Source organism: Aricia agestis, chromosome 9 (assembly GCF_905147365.1).
Source record: "Aricia agestis chromosome 9, ilAriAges1.1, whole genome shotgun sequence".
NCBI lineage: Eukaryota > Metazoa > Arthropoda > Insecta > Lepidoptera > Lycaenidae > Aricia > Aricia agestis.
The window spans coordinates 737,088-757,528 of NC_056414.1; the positions used below are offsets into that span (position 1 = coordinate 737,088).

Genomic DNA, 20,441 nt, shown 5'->3' on the forward strand with positions numbered 1-20,441 from the left:
AACTTCGAGACTTAAAAAAGCAATTGCCTTTGCTGTTATCTATATCTATATATTATATAAAACTCAAAGTTGACTGACTGAGATGGTGATCTATCAACACACAGCCAAAACCACTGGACGGATCGGTCTGAAATTTGGCATGTAGGTAGATGTAATGACGTAGGCATCCGCTAAGAAAGGATTTTGATCAATTCTATCCCCAAGGTCAAAATAGGGGATGAAAATTTGTATATAATAATACTTGCTAACGCGAGCGAAGCCGCGGGCAAACGCTCGTTTAAGCATTAGCCTAACATTCATGTAGTGCTGCGGCCTGCGACTTCTGTGGATCGACAATGGCAACAGCTCATACCCTGAATTGCTAATCTTGCTACATCTAGACATCTAACTACTCGATGTTGCGACTATTCAATATGAATTGCTTACCATGCAGAGATTCTTCTTTTCTTCTTTCATAAATTTTATTTTGTGAATTTGCCTTGTGCCTTTCTCGAGCTAGTAGCAATCACGAGGACAACCAAATCGCAGCTCAAAATGTGATCAATATTTTGCGCTCAAACCAAAACTAGGGCGACCTGCTGTACAGTCCATTGACTTTTCTGAATATTCTATTTAGGGTCAGATTTTTTGTGCTAAAACACCAAAACGTAGAAAAATATAATGCAAAATGAATAGAAAGAGGTATTATTCTGAAAATGTTCTTGTAACAATAGATCAATATAAATAATACAAAAATGTTTTCAAACATAGTCATATTTTTGAAAAATTAAGCACATTATTGTAAACGAGTTTTCTTTGTGTGATTTTGAATGGGGATTTGAGAAGTGCGAAGCTGTGTCTGCGATCTCCGAACGAGACTAACAGGTTTCGATAATTGGCAAATATTATCCGTTGTACTATTGTCAACCACTGAATGGGGATGTAGTGGTATAGACAGGTTTGCGAGTTTTGTTTAGTTTTACATTCTGTGGTTACAAATCACGCTCTATGTTGTATTGAACATACTTCCGTACTAATATTATAAGCGGGCAAATTTGTCTGTCTGCCTATTAAATCTTCACGCTCAAATCGCTGAACCGATTTTGCTGAAATATACGGATATACTTTGAGTTCCGGGAAAGGACAGGGGTTTTCCCCATGTCCTTTTGTCCCGGAAAAATATAAGGTTACCGCAGGATAAACGAATTTTCACGAAACCGTGTTGAGGGCATCTACTAGGCTAAATAAATCTAGCTACATCTAGAGGGAATCTACTAGGGCCGTTTAAAAATCTCGTGTTTCATGCGGGGGCATTTTTTGCAATGCATAGAAATTAGAAGCCTTTCATTTTATTGACGCCAACGCTTGCTACGTTTTCCATGTTCAGATATTAACTGTGTATTGAAGTATTTAATTTAGAAGCTAAATTTAAATTCAGTCCCTTATTACACGTTTTAATTAAAGCGACTTGGGTTTTCGTGTAATTCGGTGTTAGACGGGACGGAAACTCGCTCGGAGCTATTCGGGGAACGTCTTGAATACTTCAGTCTATTTCAGCTTAAAAGCTTAATTTGATGTGAAAACTACATCATGATCAGCCCTTTATTGTATTTAAGGATTTACGGAAAATAGTACTATTATTTATTAGATCACCTAGATGTCCGACTGTTTTCGTTTTCTGTAAGGCACTTTGGAAAATCTAATGAAAATTTAAAGACATAAACTTTTTTTTTTATATACTCTGGCATGGCGACTTTGCCGATCATGTCTTTAGGTCAATTGCTCTGACCTGCAACAATATTAAATCAATATCGAATAACATTCCTCGCAAAAAACCGTCTCGGAAGTCGAAATGCCGACACACGGCGCGCACACGCTTACGGAAAAACTGTTTAAAATTTCCACTGCTATTTTGAACTTTATATCAATTAACATAAGGTTGAAAAGATGATCTATCGGTAAACTTTTTGCACCCTTACGGAAGTAGTTAGTGCGAGCGAGACGGGGCGAGGGTTGTTGGGGGTGCGAGAGGGACGCAGCGTGGGAACCGCCGGGGTGGCGGGCTCTCAGACAGCTGGACACCACTAGCACCTGTGCGGTCAGTGATATGCTCCAGCGGAGAAAAACAAGCTATTGGCATATAAATGAGCGGCAGGTCACGTAATGCCAATATGAGCACATGCGTACGACATAATGGGGAGTCTATTGTCGATATCACTTTGGCTACGTATTGCTCGCCAGGTGAACAGATGGCACGTCATTGAAAACGTGGAGACGTTGTCGGACCATCGGTATATTCGGTTTGACATCGACAACGCCTCGGATAGAAGAGGTCGCCAATCCTTGAATCATGGCGGTCCCCGGTGGTCCTTGCAACGTCTTGATAAAGACGTGCTGAAGGAAGCCGCCATCGTGCAGTCTTGGGTGCCTATGCCTCCAGACATGGATGCGGAAGCGGCCGCGCAGTGGCTGACTGATGCCATGACGCAAATTTGCGATGCATCCATGCCCCGAGCTAGACCGGCAAAACATCGACGCAACGCGTACTGGTGGCGACCGGAGATACAGCAACTCCGGGCCGAATGCGTGGCTGCACACCGTCGCTATACTCGGCTGCGAAGACGCAGGAACCGTAATGCTGAAGCGGAGGAGGCTGCCTACGAATTCTACAGGTCGCTTCGTTCTTCCCTTAAAAATAATATCCGGCGAGCCAAAAACGAGACCTGGAAAGAGTGGCTGGAGACTCTCGACCAGGATCCGTGGGGTCGTCCCTATAAATGTATGAGGCAAAAGCTTCGTCCGGCCGCCCCACCTCTCACCGAGAGTCTGGATCCGCAGCTAAGGGAATCTGTCCTCTCCGCCCTCTTTCCTCCAAGGGCTGACTGGACTCCGCCGACGATGGCGCCACCAAATGATTCCGATGACGAGACAGACGAAGAAATCCCGCCCATAACATCGGCGGAACTTGCAGTGGTAGTGGCAAAGATGCGACAAAAGAACGCGGCTCCGGGCCTAGACGGCATACCGAGCCGCGTGTGGGTACTCGCATTGGAAGAAATGGGGGAGCGGGTACTCACCGTACTAAATATCTGCCTGTCGCAATGCCGATTTCCGAGTTGCTGGAAGCGCGGTAAGCTAGTCTTGCTCCGTAAAAAAGGTAGACCAGAGACTCAGCCTTCGGCGTACCGCCCGATCGTTCTCCTCGATGAGGTGTGCAAGATACTCGAGAGAGTGCTCGTTGCGCGCCTCACCGAGCACCTTAATCATGTTGGCCCGAACCTTAACGCCAATCAGTTTGGCTTTCGAATGGGACGATCCACCATCGGGGCGGTAGATCAATTGCGGACCATTGTAAGGGAAGGAACCGCCCGAGGCGAGGTAGTTTTGGCAATATCCCTGGATATATCTAATGCCTTCAACTCCTTGCCCTGGGCAACGATAAAGGAAGGGCTCCGGTATCATAAGGTGCCCAAGTACCTGAGAAGGATTCTTGGAGATTACCTTTCGGTGCGATACATAGAGTACCCAACAAAAGAAGGCTGGAAAAGAATGGCAGTTGTGTGCGGTGTTCCACAGGGGTCTGCCTTAGGTCCTCACCTGTGGAACATCGGATACGACTGGGTGTTACGTGTCGCCAACCTGCGAGGAGTTGTGCTGCTGTGTTATGCCGATGACACACTAGTTATCTGTCGCGGGAAAACTTACCGCGAGGTCATTATTCTTGCGACAGCGGCGGTTGCCCAGGTGGTGCGCCGCATCCGCGCTCTGGGCCTGGAGGTCGCCATGGAGAAATCCGAGGCGATCTGTTTTCATGGTCCACGAAACGCGCCACCGACGGGAGCTGCCGTAATCGTAGGCGGTACAAGGATTGAGGTCAGTCAGTCCATGACCTACCTGGGTCTAGTGCTGGATAGCCGGTGGACTTTTAAAGAGCACTTTCGCCGTTTAACGGTGAAAGTTTCCAAGGCCGCCGGCGGTCTAGCGGGCCTTCTCCCGAATCTGGGGGGACCCAGTTTGGGGTGTCGGCGCCTGTACATGGGAGTAATCCGCTCCATGTGTATGTACGGTGCGCCGATATGGGCCGAGCGACTGACGACCAGGACCAGGAGAATCCTAACTGGGTTACAACGGACGATGGCTATAAGGGCGATAAGGGGATACCGCACCGTCTCTAAAAATGCTGCGTGTGTCCTTGCCGGCAGTATCTCGTGGGATATTGAAGCCGAGTCACTGGCTGAAATATTTTGGCTATGCCAGGAGGAACGTGAGGTAGGACGAATCCCATCGATAGACCAGATACGGAGATGGAGAAGAGCAGCACGGGACCGAGATTTTGACCTTTGGCTCGGTCGTCTGAATGAGTCCCTAGTCAGCGTCGAGCTGCTAAACGCAATGCGTCCCGTACTGAGGGAATGGGTGGACAGAGACAGCGGTGCGTTGTCGTACCGTCTCACACAGGTACTGACCGGGCACGGCTGCTTCGGTCAGTATCTGTGCAACATGGCCAGACGCGAGCAAAACACTGCTTGCCATCACTGTAGTGACGACCGGGATACGGCGCAGCACACGTTGCTCGTCTGTCCCGCTTGGAGCAGTCAAAGAGCGGCCTTACAGGCCACTATTGGACCCGACATCACGCTGCCGGCCATCGTTCGTGCGATGCTGGACAGCCAACACTATTGGAGGGCAGTCGAGGCATTCGCCGAAGTGGTAATGTCGTCGAAAGAGGAGGCGGAGCGCAGGCGAGAGGCGGAGGCGCTCGATCCTCAGAGAAGGCCGAGGCGGAGACCAAGGGCCAGACATGGTCGCGATATCCCGCCCTAGCAGGGGAGCTCGGGGCGACGGTATGGGGCTGCCGTCGCCCATGACATCGAGTCCCGGGTAGGCCACGATGCACTAGGTGTTCCAGTTCATCGTCGCGGAGTAATGTGGAATGGTGTATCCACGAGTTGAGCCTCAGGTGAGGCAGAGGCGGTGGGGCTGCGGTCGTATATCACGCATTTCCCGTAGTCCCACCTTCAGGAGCAGGAACACCGTTGGGGTTTTAGTGGGTAGTCTCGGGTGCGTCTTTCGTCTGCCCCAGGGAGTCCCACATACCTCGGTGGTCCTCCCCAGGCCCCGAGGATGCGTAAAAGCATTCCCCCAACGAAAAAAAAAAAAAAAAAAAAAAAAAAAAAAAAAAAAAAAAAGGTCACGTAATGCCAAGTGATAACTGCCAGATATGGAATTTACGATTACATTGAGAAACTTGAAAGGGTTTCAAGTTTCTAGTAATTGTGGACACTATCAAACTATATTTCTAAGGAAGAGCTTTAACTGCCATAAACGTATGTATGTATTTAAAAACAATGTAATGGCAGTAGTGATTGAGATTACTGCCAACTGTGGACCTGCACTGAAAGAGTCAAGATGCGACTTGAAACTATCCCAAGGTATATAATTTAGACAAAATAAAAGCCCTTTTTAAAAATGTTAAAAAAATAATTTAATTGGTTTCATATTTAAAAATATTATGTACAAAATATCATACACACGTTATACAATATAATCTACGTCATCTTCTCACAACCGGGTGCGAATCACAAGTAACTTACAGTGACAATTTTTTTCATACATTCATAAGTAAATGTATTGTTTTTTAAATCTACATTATTGTACTTTTGTGCTCTTTTATTACTCTACATTGGAAAAGTCTTTATCCATTACAGTAAAAAAAATAAGTGCAATACTGAGCAAAATCTTACTTAAATATGTAGGTCAAATGTAGGTAGTTTTTAAATTATCTTTTTAAATGCATTATTTGTAGAAGCTAAGTAGTTACATTTAGTTCCATACTAATACTTATATAAATTACATTAAAGCTTGGTTTTTGGTCCCAAAGTACTTAATCTAATAAAACTATGTATAATCTATATAGATATCACACAACCTATCGTATATTTATAAACTAGGCATAATCAACAGTCTTCTAACGGCCGAACACTCGGTCAAAATGGGGGTGCATATTTTTACATTATATTATTAAGTTTTCACGCAATTTTTTGCGTAGCAGGTTTTAATGTAGTAAACAGAAATCTTTATTATTAATCGCAAGCAAAACTTACGTTTTAAACATTTAAAAACGGTTGGTATACAGTGTGTTTGTGTAAACACCGTTATCCTTGAAACCATCAAATGCGACCGTCAAAATGAACAACTTTTTCTATGAGAACAATGCTGGGAACTCAGAAAAAATGCCGTTTTCATACCCATACGGATGCCCGGATTGGCAATTTGTATCGGTATGAAGACGGAGTTTTTTGAGTTCCCAGCATTGTTTTCATAGAAAAAGTTGTTCATTTTGACGGTCTCATTTGATGGTTTCAAGGATAACGGTGTTTACACAAACACACTGTATAATAATATGTATTGTTCACAATTGCGTAACAATTTTGACTAAGTGTTCAGTCGATCTGGATAAACTCTGAGATCAAAACAACGACTATACAAAGTAAAATATGAAATATAGAGCCACTTTTAGCGTCTTCGTACGCCCACGCCGCTGGATAAGAATTATTAATGAAGCTTGTTTTGTTTTACTTTCAAGATCAAAGCTTAGGCTTAGTTTAGGTATTTATTTCGTGGCGTATCTAACGCGATATCAGTCGTATCAATTATATTGGGCCCCCTAGTTAAGAGCACTTGGAGTCGCCGAAACAATTTGGTATCCCGGGCCCTCCTAAGGCTAGTTACGCCACTGTTTCGGGTACCGCCCCCGTCCTATGAAATCGAAACTTCTCAACAGTTAATCAAGACATCTACACGTGCGTACAAAACGGGCGTCAGAAATTGTTGACAAAAATGTAAGGTTCGATGAATCTTTTGTGCCTTTTCCTTTCGACGCGGCGTTTCTACCCTTGCTTATTCGTAGCGTTGCGTCATTATGGACGGTTTTATGAGTATTTTAAACGGGTAACTCGAACATGGCGGTGCGCGTGCTACGTACTCTTTTATTTCACATTTCTGGATTAGTCTAGGACTGCTCTAGTAAGCGAGCTCGGCGCCCCAGGGCCTGTAGGGTTTGGAGGTGTTCTGGGAGTACTGGTGGTGCGGGGGGTGGGGGTAGGGCGCGGGGTAGTGGGGCGCAGGGGCGGGGGGCGCGGGAGGCGCGGGCGCGGGGTACTGCGGGTAGGGCGCGGCGGGCGCGGGCGCGGGCGCGACGGGCGGCGCGGGTGGCTCTGGCAGCCAGCCCGGCTTGGCGTGCAGCTCGCGCTGGGCGGCGAAGCACTGCAAGTGCGACATTAGCCGCAGGCGCAGCGGGTCCTGGATGTCCAGCCCCTCGCAGCTGACGAGGTAGCGGGCCACCTCCGCCGCGCACTCGCGGAACCCGATCGCGTGGTAGTCCATCGCGTACCGCTGCGGGTCGTACGCGTACGTGTCCACGCCTGCAACAACATCAAAGATAACATTAACTAAGCAAATTAAAAGTAAATTAATATGTAACATGTTAATTTAGTATGCCGAAGCGCCTTAAAACATCTATTCAACTTCTCTCTGAAAAACAAGAGATTGTAATACACTTGAAACATCCTTTTATGTCCTTGTTTCTCCAAGGATACAATTTTTTCGATTTTGATTCGTGGATAAGTGAAACAGAAGAACGAGAAAATAACAATTTATCAGCTTTACATATTTTATAAAGTGAAGGGGACAATGTTGGAAGCGAAAGCTTTTAACATTTACCGTTCTTGCGTCTGCAGCAAATAATCTTTTAAATAATGCATGCTATATAGGGGATGATATTTGATAATAAAGCAGACATTGAAGTCATTTAGCCTATTATGCATTTGAAAGACGAGACCGAAGACCAGTTTCGGCAGATGCATCATTTGCACAACAAGACGACTCGGATATACCCATTAAGAACCCCGAGAAAAGGATAGATATATACCAGTCACTGTCGTCGGAAGGAGAAGGAAGAACAACAAGACGTCGGAAATACTAAAGGAAAAATACAACCCATTGACAACCCCTTCTCGTAAGAAGGAGATGGCTATACCCAAAGCTCTGCGGTTGGAAGAGGATGGGTGTATAACAGTCCCCAGTTCCGCTGGAGATCCGCTACTCACAAGGGTGTCAGTGTGCCACCGGGACCCTTAACAAACTCAGGGTTTCTTACTACGTTAGTTATAATCTTGATATATGTATTATGCTTCTTATTCACATTTGAATATGTTTTCAGTTTTGCTTGGAGATTCATTGGAAAAGAAAATAGGTAGCTGCATAAGTCATATTTTATAGTCGGTTTCAAAATCACTGAACTGAAATTGATCAAATTAGATACATTTTAACGTGGGAGAGCCATGCTTCGGCACTAATGGGCCGGCTCGACCGGAGAAATACCACGTTCTCACAGAAAACCGGCGTGAAACAGCGCTTGCGCTGTGTTTCGCCGAGTGAGTGAGTTTACCGGAGGCCCAATCCCCTACCCCATTCCCTTCCCTACCCTCCCCTATTCCCTTCCCTTCCCTTCCCATACCTACCCTTCCCTATTACCCTATTCCCTCTTAAAAGGCCGGCAACGCACCTGCAGCTCTTCTGATGCTGCGAGTGTCCATGGGCGACGGAAGTTGTTTTCCATCAGGTGACCCGTTTGCTCGCTTGTCCCCTTATTTCATAAAAAGTAGTAGTTTTCTTTGCCCCTGAATATGCAGTTTCCGCGAGGTTTTCTTTCATTTAATATCTTGACGATATAAGAAGTATACAAGCATTTGTTTCGGCGCCTGTTGCCTAGTCATCTCATTAAATCCGACATAATGACACACTCATCATCAGCCCTTTGTCCGTCCTTCCGTTTCCGAGTTTTTGTCCCTCAGGTGCGCAACCCTTCTTCCTGCACAAGACGCGTGACAGGGGGATGCGAAACTAGATTAAAATAGTTTTTGTACCAACTTTTTGTGGCTTTTTTACAACTTGAGAGGGTCGTATTCGGGGTTTAAAAAGAAATGCATTGTAATTTACTTTTATTTTTAATCTTAGGGTCAAAAGTATACGAGCATTGTCGAAAAGATATCATCGAGATAAATATGCTATGCTGACGCGTAACTTCATCACTGATATCCATATTTCTAGAGTTGTGAGTGCATTTCCCACGATCGTATTACCGAGTTAATACCGGTAGGGTCCGTCCATATTGTGCGGAGGGCGCCGCGAGAGGGTCACAGTGCGACCGGGCCCTCAGCGCACTTCCCACGCCCCTGTAATCCCCCCGTCGTGCGGATAGCTCTGATTCATAATCGCGTATTGTTTATGAAGTTAATCGGTTCATTGATGCGAGTTTTATCAATAGAAATAACTTTAAATTGTGGTTTTGCAGAGGGACTAATATGGCGCCTACACAATATTATTGTTTTTCTATTGAGAAAGTTGCACAATATGCAATAAACGATTTTTTTTACTTCAACTTCATTTTAAGGAGGCGACTAACCCAAAATTGTCGATTTTATAATTCATTTTTGTACTTAAAAATAAGCCCCGAATTATTCTATTTTCTAAACATAGATACAACATTATATTTCTAAGAATTTGATCTGAGCGAAAACACGATAATATCTAAAAATTTTCTCGATAGAAAAAAATCACAAAGATGCATCTAATTTTCACGAATTTTTCGTAAATTGCCATAACCGTGCATTAATAACTTAATATTTTAACACATTGTATAAATTCTATCATTGAGACACTGACTTGACGATGATTCCGCGTCGTCCTTTTTCACCTGGCATATGAAAGACGGGCGTGAGTGTGAAGAGAGAAGGACGATGTTTGATTCTTTTAGGTTAGTCGCCTTATTAATGTTTATTAGTCCTTAATACTTTATTATAATACATAATTACATACGAAGGTGGACCATTTATTATTACGATAATGATATTTAATATCCCAAAACGCTTTATAATCCCGAAAATGTTTATTTAATCTGTATTTAATATGGTCAAGCAAAAAGGGCTATCATATCGCTTCCTGTTTTTTTAACCCGCCAGATGTTTACCTGGGCCGGGCTTGCCCCAGGTGAGTGTTAGTGGCCTGCTTTACCCCATAGCTACAATGACCAGACACCGCCCCGTACAGTTTTTTTTGCGGAAACAAACATTTATTAGTGATTTTACTGACGTTATCTTGAGATTGTGGTCTGGACCACCCGGTAGCTTGAAAGCGTTTTAAAGACAAATATGTCTGTCTGATAAGATCTATACAGATGTACAAAAGAGAGTGACAGTCATTATTTTGTTACCGCTTACCTTTTTAAAAGTTATTGAATAAAAAGTAGGAAGTTAAAAATTAACCGCAGAGTTATGAAATATGGTCTTCCTTCCGCATGAAATCACTGAACTTTACTCGCAACTGACTTGTGACACGGTAATCGTTGCGGTCAACTCATCAGCCATAAAAATCCGGTGGAAATATGAATAGTTAATATATACTTCCGAATGTTTATTAGGGCATCGTTTATTAGGGAAGTGGGTCTAGATTATACTTTTTTTTAGAAATAATATGTATTTCTAAAAAAATCTCTCAATATTCAAAGATTACCTATTGAGGAAATAAATAAAAATTTTTTTGAGCGAAACAATTATTGTGTTTCGCTCAACAAAATTATTTTTCTGATACAGGGTCTATTTGACCGCAATGCGAATCCGCGTCGCTTTCGTCGTTTGTGTGTTAATCAAATCTTCTCTAACTTTTTTTTCTATGTTTTTGTATGAAGCTAGTGTGTCGCGACTCGCGAGCAACAGGTGCCCGGAAGTGGCCGTGGGAATTGTCACGGAGCCACCCGCGCCACCATAGGGTTTTAGTGATAAGAGTCATGGAAGCATTGGAGATATTAGTAGGTAAAAACATTGGAGTATTGTAATGTACTGTATACATTTCATTTTAAACTGGTGGCTTAATTACTATTTGAATTGTTAATGTTTCTGAAAGAAACATCTACTTAAATTCTACATGATTTTGATCATAAGGGCTTTAATAAACTTCTTGTAGCCACAACAAACCTAAATACGTCAACGGTTATGATAATATTGAACATCTAAAGAGTTACGAAAATTAATTGTTCTTCAATATACCTAAGTAGATCGCATTGGCAGCGCTTTCTCTTTCATACCGATACTGCCGTTTCAAATGATTTTAACTATGTAACAGGATCGAAACGACCCCAGCATTATAAATAAAAACCGGGAAGTTGCAATTTAAATTTTCAATAGACGCCGAAAGCATTCATTATCAAAAGCAGGATGGCGGTGCGAACTTTTGCTTTTTATATTTTTTGCGCTAACGGTCCACGTGAAGGTCGGAAGTTCAAGAAAGGAGAGGATATAACGGGAGGTTTAGTTAATGTCTATTTACAGAAATGTTAAGCACAGTAATTCCTTAGGAATGCGTAAAAACAGGTGGGTGTTCTTTTCGACATATTCCATTTGGGAATCGAAGGTGGAAACCTATTATTTAATAAAAAGTATTATTGGGTTTTTTACTTGAGTGTTATGAGCAAATTTCTTTGAAGTTACATAATTAGATTTCTAAATAGAATTTCTCCATTGGTGGAACTGATTTTTGAACAGTTTATTACAGAAAACAAAATTTTAAATAGCTTACAGCTTCCAATTTAAATTAAGTAATACTCCTACACAAGGATGACTTTTCCTGTTATATGTACTATTATAAAGTGATACCTAAAATAACATTGTCACCTTCTTCTAAAACAATCTGAATTAAGTAATATATGAGTAATTTGTGTGAAATTCACTTTTTTGCATATTGATCACTAAAACATGACACTTTAACAATTATCTTCCGTGGCAAAGCTACAAACTTGTTGCATAATCAAAAAATCAAAATCAAAATATTTATTTCTAAATACTAAATAGGTTAACAAAGTTAACACTTTTCGAACGTCTACATGAGGCCTACCACCGGTTCGGGAACTAACCCGGTGAGAAGAACCGGCATAAGAAACTCGCACGGGGCCGCCTTTTACCAGTAAAGGTAAAAATAAAAATTACAATGGTTACGTCAGTAGTAAAATACGCTTACCTCTAGCGTGCAGCGTCTTGAGATGGTCGACAGTAAGCTGCAGTATCTCAGCCTTCTCCAGCTTGGCCGAGCCCTGCTTCTCCGCCGCAGCTGGGACGAGCCGCTTGAGCTCGGTCAACGAGCTGTTGATGCGATCGCGCCTCTTCTTCTCGATGACCCCGCGTCGCCGCTTGCGGGTTAACAGCTGACAGGAGCCACCGGGAGACCTATTATAATGATAAGTTAGAGAATGAGGTCACGTGATAATAAAGAAGGAGGACATTTTTAAGCCCTATAAGTTAGAAGTTACACGTTCGACCGCAATGCGAATTCACACAGAGCGTACGTTCGGGTATGCCGGCTAGATTAAAGAAAATAAGCACAGCTTAGCTGTAAAAATACAAAACTTTTTCGGTATACGTATAACAAAACCAAAGTGTAAGGGCCTGTTTCATCACTTCCTGATAAGGTGCCGGATAGGTCATAGGTTATCCACAACTTATTTGACAGATTTTCCATACTCTATCTGTCAAGTTAAGTGGAGGATAGCCCATCCGGCACTTATCAGGAAGTGGTGAAAGAGGCCCTTAGTCTAGACTCTAGAACAATAAACAACTACCATACTGTTATTAAATCTAGTATTAAAATAAAAGAGTAACAAGAGTCAAGACATTCATATTTCCTCAAAAACTTTTATATTTAGTTAATATACTTATTATGTGGATTGCATTGCAGTATGAATGAGGGTAATACTCATACATACGTGATGAGACTGACAAAAATATAAATTACATTGTAGGGACGAGTATATTTCTACTTATTTTACACACAATATATTTTACCATAAACTGGACGACGCTCGCAACTTCGTTGGACCAATTATATTCGTTTTACACGCGGGAACCGTACATTTTTCGGGACAAATAGTACCTAGTACTGTCTTTTCCCGCAACTCAAGGCACACAACAAATTTCAGCAAAATCAGTTCAGCTGTTTGGGCTTCAAGGGTTAACAATTATTTAATTCATAACAGATACTTCGTAACAATTTTCGAAAAGCACTAGAGTAGGCAAGTTAAAAGCTCAAGAGAACATTAATTGCGGAGCTTTTTGTAAACTTTCACAAACGTTATAAGTTCAAAGGGGTGCCTTTTCTTATTTCTTCGCTTTGTTTTGATATTGTTAAGGAGTGTTATACAAAATTAATAGCTATTGGATAATAATAATTATAACATAATAGCTAACCCGACAAACGTTGTTTTGCCATATAAATTATTTCTAATATCAATATAAAAAGAAGAATATAAAAACCTATTCTCAGTCCTAACGAATGTACTAACTACATACAAAATTTCATTAAAATCGGTTGAGCCGTTTTGGAGACGTTCGCGACAAACACTGTGACACGAGAATTTTATATATTAGACTACCTAAATAGATAGATAGGTATTGACAAAATATCCTTACTCGATATTTAATAATTTTACAATAGCATGGAAACTTCGAGAAATTGTATTCTATTGTAGTGTATATTATAATTTATCCTTCTGACTTTGACGTAGAAGAGTTATAAATAGTATTAGGAAATACTTCAATATCAAAGCCAGCCCTTCTACGTCGAAGCCTGAAGCATAATTATTATTTTTGTTTCACTTAAGCGCCATATAATATGTAGGTACTAATTTGATTTTAATGAACGCGGTGTCAATAATTTCATTATTATGGCCGCATGTAGGCTGCATGTTTTACATAGCCTAGATGAGTAAGTAGTGTAAAGTACCTATGTATTTGGTAAATACGGTTTTGATATATTTTTATATATTTATTTGTTGTATTGTTTTACCAAATAAAGTTACTTTATTTCTTTCTTTCGTATTATTATTATTATTTACAGTGTGCAGGTGATTATAGTTTTATGAAAAAATAAAGCAATTTTACCTTTTTACTAGTTTTTACTCATAAAAAAGCTGTAGTAACTAGTAAGGTTTTAAACATGCTACGCTCGTAGTGGTGCTACGCGCGCGCTACGAGCTACGATCCACGGTTTAGGTGAAACTGCTTTTACGTTTAATTCTGCATTTAATATTATAGAGCTTTATTATTAGAAAAATGGTATTGTGAAAAACGTATGTACATAAAATATATCTGTTATTATTAGGTTGTTTATTTACAGTAGTGCGTAGGAATAAGTTTGTTTGAGAACCTTTCCAAACATACTGTGTTATGTTACTTGTTTACTTGGGATTAAGGTATTGCGTATTTCACGAGTTATATAAGTCTAAAATAATAATATTTTAGTATTTTACGATCGTTATAATAATGAAACTAGTGTTTTAGTTCGGGCCAAACTCTACATAAACTACCGAGGGAAAAGATACTTACGTCGCATCCTTGCTGCTTTCCTCCGAGAAAGCATCGTCTTCGCTCTCGGAGTGCGTCCTCTTAGGGCGGGCGGGCGTGAGGACGGGCGCGGGCGCCGGGGCGGGCGCGGGGGCGGGCGGCTGCGGGCCCCAGTAGCCCCACTGCTGCCCCGGCTGCTGCTGCTCCATGTGGCGGTGGTACTCCATGCCACAAATGGTGACACTTAAGTTTCAAGTCCAAAGTTTATAGTTGAACCCACTTAATATAGCACTTTCTGGGTCCGGACAACGTCGCTTTTTGTGTCCACTTAAAATCCTCACATCAGTTGGAAAACTCTGTTGTTTTTACTCGGAAAACTTCACCGGCAACTCATAACGTCGGGAAAAGTTCGAAAACTTGCTTCAGTTTTACATTTAAGCGCAGTGTCTCAACTGTAGATGAATCCTGATAAAGTTTATTAACACTTGTTGTAATGACTAGGAAAAGGCCGGAAAGTGTGACATTCAGGGTCGGTGCGCGTGCGGGCACGTGCGCTCGCGCGGGCGGCCGGCGGGCGAGTGCGTGCGCCGCGCCCGCCGCGACGCTCGCCGACACACGACCGCGCGTACGCACATACTATAACACACGATTATATATCTTATTACCAACGTGTAAGGTGCAAATTGAGGGTAGTATAGCAATGCAACTATGGGAGTAACGCCAACATATCAACGGCAGTCGTGTACGCTGAAGTGATTTCTATTGCAACGCAATAAGGATGTGTCGCCCGCACGCACAGATTGAAGGGACTTGGGATAATTGAGAGGAACTTGTTGGGCGTTCTTTTAACGATTTTGGACTTTATGCACATGCGGTAAGAGGGGTTTTTACGTGACGAGGGCGTTATCAGCGTGGTGTCTGGCCGCGTGGCCGGCACGCTCGAGGAAGCTGCACAATTAGATGACGGCGGCTTTACAGGCGACTATGTACTAGGGGGGAGATTCGCCAATATATTGGGAAACTGAGCCACGTGTCGGCGGAAATTTTGATGAAATTTCCACTCAATAAGGAGTCGAAAATAGAGAAGTAGAGTAGGTCAAAGTACACAAGACATTGACATTGATAGTCCAAAAGATTCAAGGATGAAACTTATATATAGAACAAAACTTTAAAATGAAATATGAATAAAACTTTAACCTTTTCGTCGTAGCCTTTTCGGCAAAAATATTATGCGTAGAAAAATTTTAGTGCAACACTTAGCTGGTAAAAAATTAACTACAATCTTTGCGACTTTTTTCTTAAACTTTTAAGAATCTTACTATAGGTGTAATATTTAATCGTATCAAACATTTCTTTAACAAGGACTCTGACAATGGGACTTTGTCGGCGTGTCATAGGATTATTACGTCGACTTATCTCGAGCTGTATCCTATTACCACAGATTCCGCGTTTTCTTGAAGAACTCTCGTTGAGCAAAGATTACGGTATTTTTTGCAAATTGTTAAAAACGCCTTATTGTAATAAGGCTTAGTTATGTAAAGTTAAATTTTGTACAAAACGACAATTTTTTACAGGTTTAGTCGTTTTTTTACACGTCTAGCATTTCAATAGAAAAGGTAGAGCCGCTCTTAATTTTTATTAACTTGACAAAATAAAGGAATATTATGTAGATAGTACCTACTATATCTACGTAATATTCCTTTTTTGTGTACAATTTTTAACCGACTCCCAAAAAGGAGAAGGTTATAATTAATATGTTTTCACATACAATAATGATATATGGCAAATATCAAGATAAATATTTTATAATTCTATTTAAGCTAATCTTATTCAGTCCTGTATACTTTGAAACCGCACGTTCACTTATTATTCGGGTAAGTACAATTATACAGTAGAATTAAACATGGTCCCGGACCTCTGAGAAGTAAACATACAGATCCTTTCAAATGATATTATATTCTTGTTGATACGGAGCAAAAATAAACATAAGAAGGCCTTATAATATTATTTCTATTGGACTTACAAAAGTTGTGTTATAAGCTCTATATTTTTAACATTATCATAATAATAATCAAAAGATCGAAGTTTTAAGTTAATATCCGACAAACATTCCCAGAGTCAATCAAAAACATATTGTACAGTATTCGGTACATACACCACAATAGAGTCGGCACCTGCTCGACTCTCCCACAAGAATCGCTGGCAAAAAACCCCGCACCCACGGGTTTTTTTTATCCTTTGTTGTCAGATTAAGTCAAGAGTTAGCTTTTGAGCCCTATGAGAACTTGTTGCGGATATTTTCTATGCGTTTTTTGGTTATTAAAAAAAACAATTGTAGGTTAATTGATTATGAGAACGTCCGTGGTCTAGTAGTAGCCTATACCTAAACAGTTCGACAAGGCTTTATATGAACGTGGCGACAAAAGGAACTAAACGCTTCCATCATACAAAAACGTAATTTTTGACATGTGTTTGACAGTTCTCCTTTACCAGCAGCGCTCGCGTCAATGTCATCCACGTTCATTTAAAGCCTTGTTGAGCTGTAGGTTACTCTATGGCCTTTGGCCTAATGATATTTCATTCATACTCCACAAGATGCAATTGTTAGGTAGATGTAGGTACCTACTACAGGTTGAGAATAAGCTCTTTTAAAACGCTCGTACGGTAAACGAAAAATCATAAGGATACTTGTACGGAGTTGGCCCCCGCCCAGATGCATTAAAGCGTTACTAAAAGCCTCGCTCACTATGTAAAATAATAACGTTTAAAACTTTGATATAGATACTAGTTTTAGTTTTTTTTTTTGGGACTATCCATCGGATTTTTTTTATAATAGTCAGGGAGCCCTAGAACATTTTTTTTTATTACTGTAGCGGTACCCACAATTCGCCTAACATTCCTGCATCGCGCTATCGAAGTTTCGTAGAACGGCAAGATATATACAACGTCTGAAATGACGTCAGTGGGCTTCGGCCTGACCGAGCATGCTATCTCGCTCGGTCGGAAGATCTTCCTTTTCGGCCGCCACTAACAACGTTAAATTACTATCAAGCTTATTTTTTGTGAGTAGCTTCATTTTTCACAGTAATAATATACACTTTTCATGCACTTTTTCCACTTTTATTAATAACAATAATTATGTTTAGCTTCATTTTGATAAGACAAACAACATTTTTATCTGCGAAAAATCTTAAAAGTGGTAGCTAACAGATATAGTAAGGTTTTAGTATACCGTAGTCAACCAAGTTTTTTTGATTACATAACCCTAAAACGGAACCCTAACCAGCTGATTTTTTGTATATTGGTAGGTTAATAGTTGTATAATTTAAGAGTAACATTGTCCTACAAATAGAACAATCCATATTTTACGACCATCAATTCAAAGTATGAAATTCTTTCTATTTCTGTTAGCTACCACTTTCGAGATTTTTCGCAAATAAAAATGTTGTTCGTCGTATCTCACAGCTACTCACAAACAATTAGCTTGATAGTAATATTTTTATTTTATTTATTTATTTAAATGCACAAAACACATTACAATCCCAACTAAACAAATGTAATATACATTTAAATGTAAGATCTAGATTGCAACGTAACAAATATGTGCACACATTAAAATATTAACATAAAACTAGCACAAATTTTGGTTTTTAACTTAACGCAGTACATTTGGACGTAACTTATTTCACTCATAAATTGCAGAGGTAAATATGCTATGGAGGATGTCTTTGACGATTTTAATATATTTATTACGGTTGTGTTCAAAAATGTCCAATTTTAAGCTGTCTTTAGCTAATTCATTATATTTTCTAGCCATGCGTGTTAAAGGGTTAAAGTAAGAAATATTATTCTTGTAGACCTGTAAAGCAAATAAATTTGTACGATGTGCTCTACGTGCACTAAACTTGGTATTTAAGCTAATTTCAGATAGTAATTCCGACGAATCAACAATATTATGCACAATTTTATAGAAGAACAATAAGTCAAAAAATATGCGTCTATTTTCAAGGGTCTCTATTTTGAAATGCATAAGTCTATCATGGTAATTTAAATTTAATCGACCGGGAAAATGACGATAGCAAATGATTTTAAGAAATTTTCTCTGGACACGTTCAATGTCCTCTATATGTATTTTGTAATTAGGGGACCATATAGGGCTTCCATATTCTAACGTAGTTCTTACAAGAGCGGAAAATAAGTATAAGGCACTACTAGGCTTTTTAAACTCCTTTGTATTCCTTAAAACAAATCCCTGGAGTTGGTTAGCCTTGCTAGTAATATATTCATAATGTGCCCTAAATGACAATTTATCATCAAAAAGGATTCCTAAGTCCTTAACCACAGTTACACGATTTAATGTTTGACCATTAATAGCGTAGCTCCAGGTAATTTTGTTCCTTTTTAGGGTAAACGATATAACTGAACACTTATTAGTGTTTAAGTACATACGATTTTTAATGCACCAATTTGAAATGGCGTCGATATCTCTTTGAAGAGCTAAGCAGTCTTCTGTTTTCGATATTAAAGCGAAAATTTTCAAATCATCGGCGTACAAGAGGCAGTTACAGCATAACATTTTAATCAAGTCATTGATAAATATTACAAAAAGGAGAGGCCCAAGATGAGATCCCTGGGGCACTCCTGACGTTACAGTAGTAGGTGAAGAAGAAGTAAAACCCTTGAGTGCGACTAACTGACTCCTGTTAGTAAGGTATGAACATATCCATCTATATAAATTACCATGTATCCCATAAGACGCTAGTTTATCACAGAGCAGGTGATGGTTGACTTTGTCAAATGCCTTAGAAAAATCTGTGTAAATAGAGTCTACTTGACCTCCCACAGAGAACGCTTTACAAAGATAATTTTTGTATTCTAATAAATTAGTAACTGTCGAGCGACCCTTAACAAAACCATGCTGCTTGGGTGAAATAAGTAGTTTTATATGATTATAAATGTAATAATGGACTAAGGATTCAAATAATTTCGCATAACATGAGAGAATACTTATGGGCCTGTAATTTTCGCAGTTTGACTTATCACCGTTTTTATATATGGGGATAACATGTGCGATTTTCCACCGGTCCGGAAAGATACCACTTTCTAGAGATTTATTATAAATTATGGATAAGGGAACTGATACCTCTTTTCCAATAAGCTTTATAAAAGAAGGAGGTAATAGATCAGGACCAGCTCCCTTACTAGAATCTATTTTTTTTATTTTCATTATTACATCTTTAAGGTCAATTGATAAATGGGACAACGTGTTTGGGAAACAATTGGTTTTCAAGGCTGGCTGATTAATATGGTTTTCATCTCTTCTCGATCCAGATTCTATATCAAAGACAGAGGAAAAAAAATTGAAAGTAATAAAAAAAACATGTTAAATGGCTCCCGTACTATAAACATTTATGCATCTATGATCTATTGGGGCAATTATTTATACTAATGTTTATGATATTGCAAAAAAAAAACAAAATACATAATAAACAGACGGACAAAAGTGACAAATATTACAATTTGTCGACTGGTCATCGTGTCAATAAAAACCACAACGAATAATTACATCGAGCAAATAATTCACAATGAAAACCATTATGGTATTATTTCAATTACTGTCTTCACTCTAGATATCCTTTATCGCGTGGTAATAAAGTTTGAAATCGCATGGCTGCGGGAAGGTATAAGTTAGCAGGGTTATGTTCCCGTGTGAATGAGGGGGAGTCTGCCCCACCGCCGCCCCGCCGCGGGGGCAACTTGACTGAGTATTGTTGGCGTTGCTGTATAAACAATTACAGTGATAGCATATCGGGGGATTGCCTGCAATTTTATTGTTATTGGGTATTTTATAAGTGCTTGTGCTATGCAAATTTTTTTTACTCTATGTTTGCATATTTTTTATTCCAGTTTTTAATGGTTCCTTTACTTAGTTTAATTGTTTTTTTAAACTGTCCTTTTAATGATAACCAAAGGGTTAATGATAATATAAAGACTCTATACTCTACTAAACTCTAGACTCTAGAATATAAAGACTCTAGACTCTAATAAAGACTCTATATAGACTTTTATAAA

At 40.2% G+C, this 20,441-nt stretch overlaps 1 protein-coding gene across 1 annotated transcript; it reads right to left on the reverse strand.

The window, feature by feature from the left end:
• Positions 1-7,002: 7,002 nt before the first annotated feature.
• Positions 7,003-14,596, reverse strand: LOC121730656 (hairy/enhancer-of-split related with YRPW motif protein). The gene is made up of 3 exons (XM_042119797.1): positions 14,412-14,596; positions 12,052-12,257; positions 7,003-7,403 (listed from the first exon to the last, which is right to left on the reverse strand). Exons 1-3 carry the CDS (start codon positions 14,594-14,596, stop codon positions 7,003-7,005), a joined length of 792 nt encoding a protein of 263 aa, XP_041975731.1.
• Positions 14,597-20,441: the final 5,845 nt, after the last annotated feature.

Bases quoted from the DNA above. Each gene is read 5' to 3' on its own strand.
- LOC121730656 (XM_042119797.1), bottom strand. From the start codon at position 14,596: ATGGAGTACCACCGCCACATGGAGCAGCAGCAGCCGGGGCAGCAGTGG. The intron at 12,258-14,411 runs GTAAGTATCTTT...TCATTATAATAG, and splicing joins GAAAGCAGCAAGGATGCGAC to GTCTCCCGGTGGCTCCTGTC. The intron at 7,404-12,051 runs GTAAGCGTATTT...ATGTTGTTGCAG, and splicing joins CAAGACGCTGCACGCTAGAG to GCGTGGACACGTACGCGTAC.